At 42.2% G+C, this 2651-nt stretch overlaps 1 protein-coding gene across 2 annotated transcripts; it reads left to right on the top strand.

Annotated features, from left to right (window-relative positions):
* Positions 1-874: 874 nt before the first annotated feature.
* Positions 875-1629, top strand: LOC130849364 (ras-related protein Rab-5A-like). Of its 2 annotated transcripts, XM_057728201.1 has the most exons (2): positions 875-1292; positions 1416-1629. In XM_057728201.1, the coding sequence occupies exons 1-2, from the start codon at positions 982-984 to the stop codon at positions 1627-1629; spliced, it is 525 nt and encodes a 174-aa protein (XP_057584184.1). In that variant the 5' UTR covers positions 875-981. The 2 variants fall into 2 exon arrangements, with proteins under 2 accessions (XP_057584184.1, XP_057584183.1); XM_057728200.1 differs by having other exon boundaries at positions 875-1629.
* Positions 1630-2651: the final 1022 nt, after the last annotated feature.

The following is a 2651-nucleotide window of genomic DNA, read 5'->3' as shown; positions in this document are numbered from 1 at the left end:
TATAGTAACATGGAAAGCAGAAAATATACTTACATGAAGAGGTAGATTGGATCAAGATTTCCAAGTATAGTATTGAAAGTGTCAGCTTTTTCTTTTAACAGTGCATATTATGATAAAGAATGGTTAAAGTGAGATGAGTCAAAACAGTAACTATTAAGGTTTCAAGCAGAAATCAGGAGAAACATAAAGGAGCCAGGACTGAATGATTCCAAATATAGAACTGGTTTGCATTCCCAGCCTTTCCCTGGAGCAAAAGCTCTCTCAAAGGAAGAAATGGCATCAGAATAAATATGATCTCAATGTTGTAGATGTAAGACCCTTTGTTAAGACTTCAGAAAGATACAAAGTTTCTCTCACAAATCCTTTAACCACTTAAAACTATTCCTAAGTAGCTTAAGTGTATTATCTCACTGCACATAGACTTTTAACACAAACCTGAGAAGCACTATTCTCCAAGATATTTATTCATGTGGCCATCGTGTAATGGAGTAAACTCCAATTTAAAAAATAGAGGGAAGTGGCTCCCGCGCTGGGACTGGAGTGTTTGTGTTTTGGTTCGCACAGGAGCCGGCGGCCGGCCTGAGGAGAGGAGGGAGGAGGAGGAAGAATCAGTGGGAACTCGAGCGGCCACGGCGGCGGCGGCGGCGGAGGAGGAGAAAGGAAAGGGGAAGGCGGAGCGGAGAGAGGCGGAGACGGAACCCAACGGGGGCGGCACCGCGGCACAAGCCCCGCACCGTCCAGTCTGAGGGGAGCGGCACGACGAGAAGACACGCCGCCGCCGCCTCCAAAGCCTCAGCCTCTGCCTCAGCCTCATCTGCCTCTCGGGCTCCGCCTGGGACCTGCAGCTGGAAGCTTCGCCGCCGCGGCTCCGCGCGCTGCAGGCTCAGGTTTTTTACCTCCAGAAAGAAAAAAAAATTGACATCTTGCATCCTGGAAGTTCATTTAAGAGACTGAAATTAGGGACTTCTTTCAAATTTGGACATGGCTAATCGAGGAGCAACAAGACCCAACGGGCCAAATACTGGAAATAAAATATGCCAGTTCAAACTAGTACTTCTGGGAGAGTCTGCTGTTGGCAAATCAAGCCTAGTGCTTCGTTTTGTGAAGGGCCACTTTCATGAATTTCAAGAGAGTACCATCGGGGCTGCTTTTCTAACCCAAACTGTGTGTCTTGATGACACAACAGTAAAGTTTGAAATATGGGATACAGCTGGTCAAGAAAGATCCCACAGCCTAGCACCAATGTACTACAGAGGAGCACAAGCGGCCATAGTTGTATACGACATCACGAACGAGGACTCCTTTGCCAGAGCCAAAAACTGGGTTAAAGAACTTCAGAGGCAAGCCGGTCCTAACATTGTAATAGCTTTATCAGGAAACAAGGCTGACCTCGCAAATAAAAGAGCTGTCGACCTCCAGGAAGCACAGTCCTATGCAGATGACAACAGTTTATTATTTATGGAGACATCAGCTAAAACGTCAATGAATGTAAATGAAATATTCATGGCAATAGATAAAACGTTGCCAAAGAACGAACCACAGAATCCAGGAGCGAATTCTGCCAGAGGAAGAGGAGTAGACCTTACTGAACCCACGCAGCCAACCAGGAGTCAGTGCTGTAGTAACTAAACTCCAGTTTAAACGAACTGGAATGTTCTTCTGCTTCCTAATTGTTAATAACAGTGGAATTGGAGCAATTAACCAGCCCAGTATGACTTCCAAAAAGAAGAGACTTACGATAGTCGTTTCTAATACAGAATTATTTTAAGTGTTTTGAACTTAATTTTTAACAACATGCACGTGACCCTCTGACTAATGTTTCAGCAGTAGAAGGGGGAAATGAGAGCTATGTGTACGCTTGTTTCTTTGGAAGGTTAGCGGGACTCATTTCTCTTCACCAGGGATATAAACAAATGACTGAACCGGCAGTTAACTAGCCAGTTCCGTGAAAAATATTTGGAACTTACTCTTTTGGGCTTTTGAAAAAAAATATTTCTTTGGAGGGAGGTTCTAAAGATATTTATGCTTAGCTACCATGTTCAGGCAGCCTGTAATTTCTCTTAGTATCCTTATTTAAAGTATACATTCCACATTTTAACAGATTAGCCACAAGGAAACAATCCCACATCTTCAGGGGGAAAAATGAACATAAGTGACATCTAAATTATAGCTAGTCCTATTATTTTTTAAATGGGGTTTAAAAGAAGAGTCAACCCCGTCTTGTTTTAGGAATATGAAAACTGATAAAGTGCATCTTGAAGGACAGTGTTCCCTTCAAACATGTAAGTTCAACAAGCATGAAATAAACCAGGTGTCTGTGATTTCTGATTAATCACTGCTGGCCATTGCATAGCCTTTTGTTGTTTGGGAGTAGGGAGGGGCCTTTTGTGCCCTTTGGACATAAATATAGTCAATGCACTAACAATTATGTACATTCAAACGATTATTTTAAATTCGATCTTCAGTTGTACTGTAAATAGGGTACTGCATTGTAGTCTCCATATATGTTTATTACTTTTCTGTAATATTTAAGAGTTGCTTAAAAGTATACAAAATGTACAGTTACTAAAACAGCTAATTTTTTCCTTCTCTCCCCCTTTGAAAGGAAGGGGTTTCAATTGTTCCTACCTGGCTAGAACCATAATAAACAA

Source organism: Hippopotamus amphibius, chromosome 3 (genome assembly GCF_030028045.1).
Source record: "Hippopotamus amphibius kiboko isolate mHipAmp2 chromosome 3, mHipAmp2.hap2, whole genome shotgun sequence".
In the NCBI taxonomy this organism is placed as follows: domain Eukaryota; kingdom Metazoa; phylum Chordata; class Mammalia; order Artiodactyla; family Hippopotamidae; genus Hippopotamus; species Hippopotamus amphibius.
The sequence above is the reverse complement of the archived record's forward strand: the minus strand, read 5'-3'. Positions and strand labels throughout refer to the sequence as shown.

Excerpts from the sequence above, each read along its gene's own strand:
- LOC130849364 (XM_057728200.1), top strand. The coding sequence starts at position 982 with ATGGCTAATCGAGGAGCAACAAGACCCAACGGGCCAAATACTGGAAAT.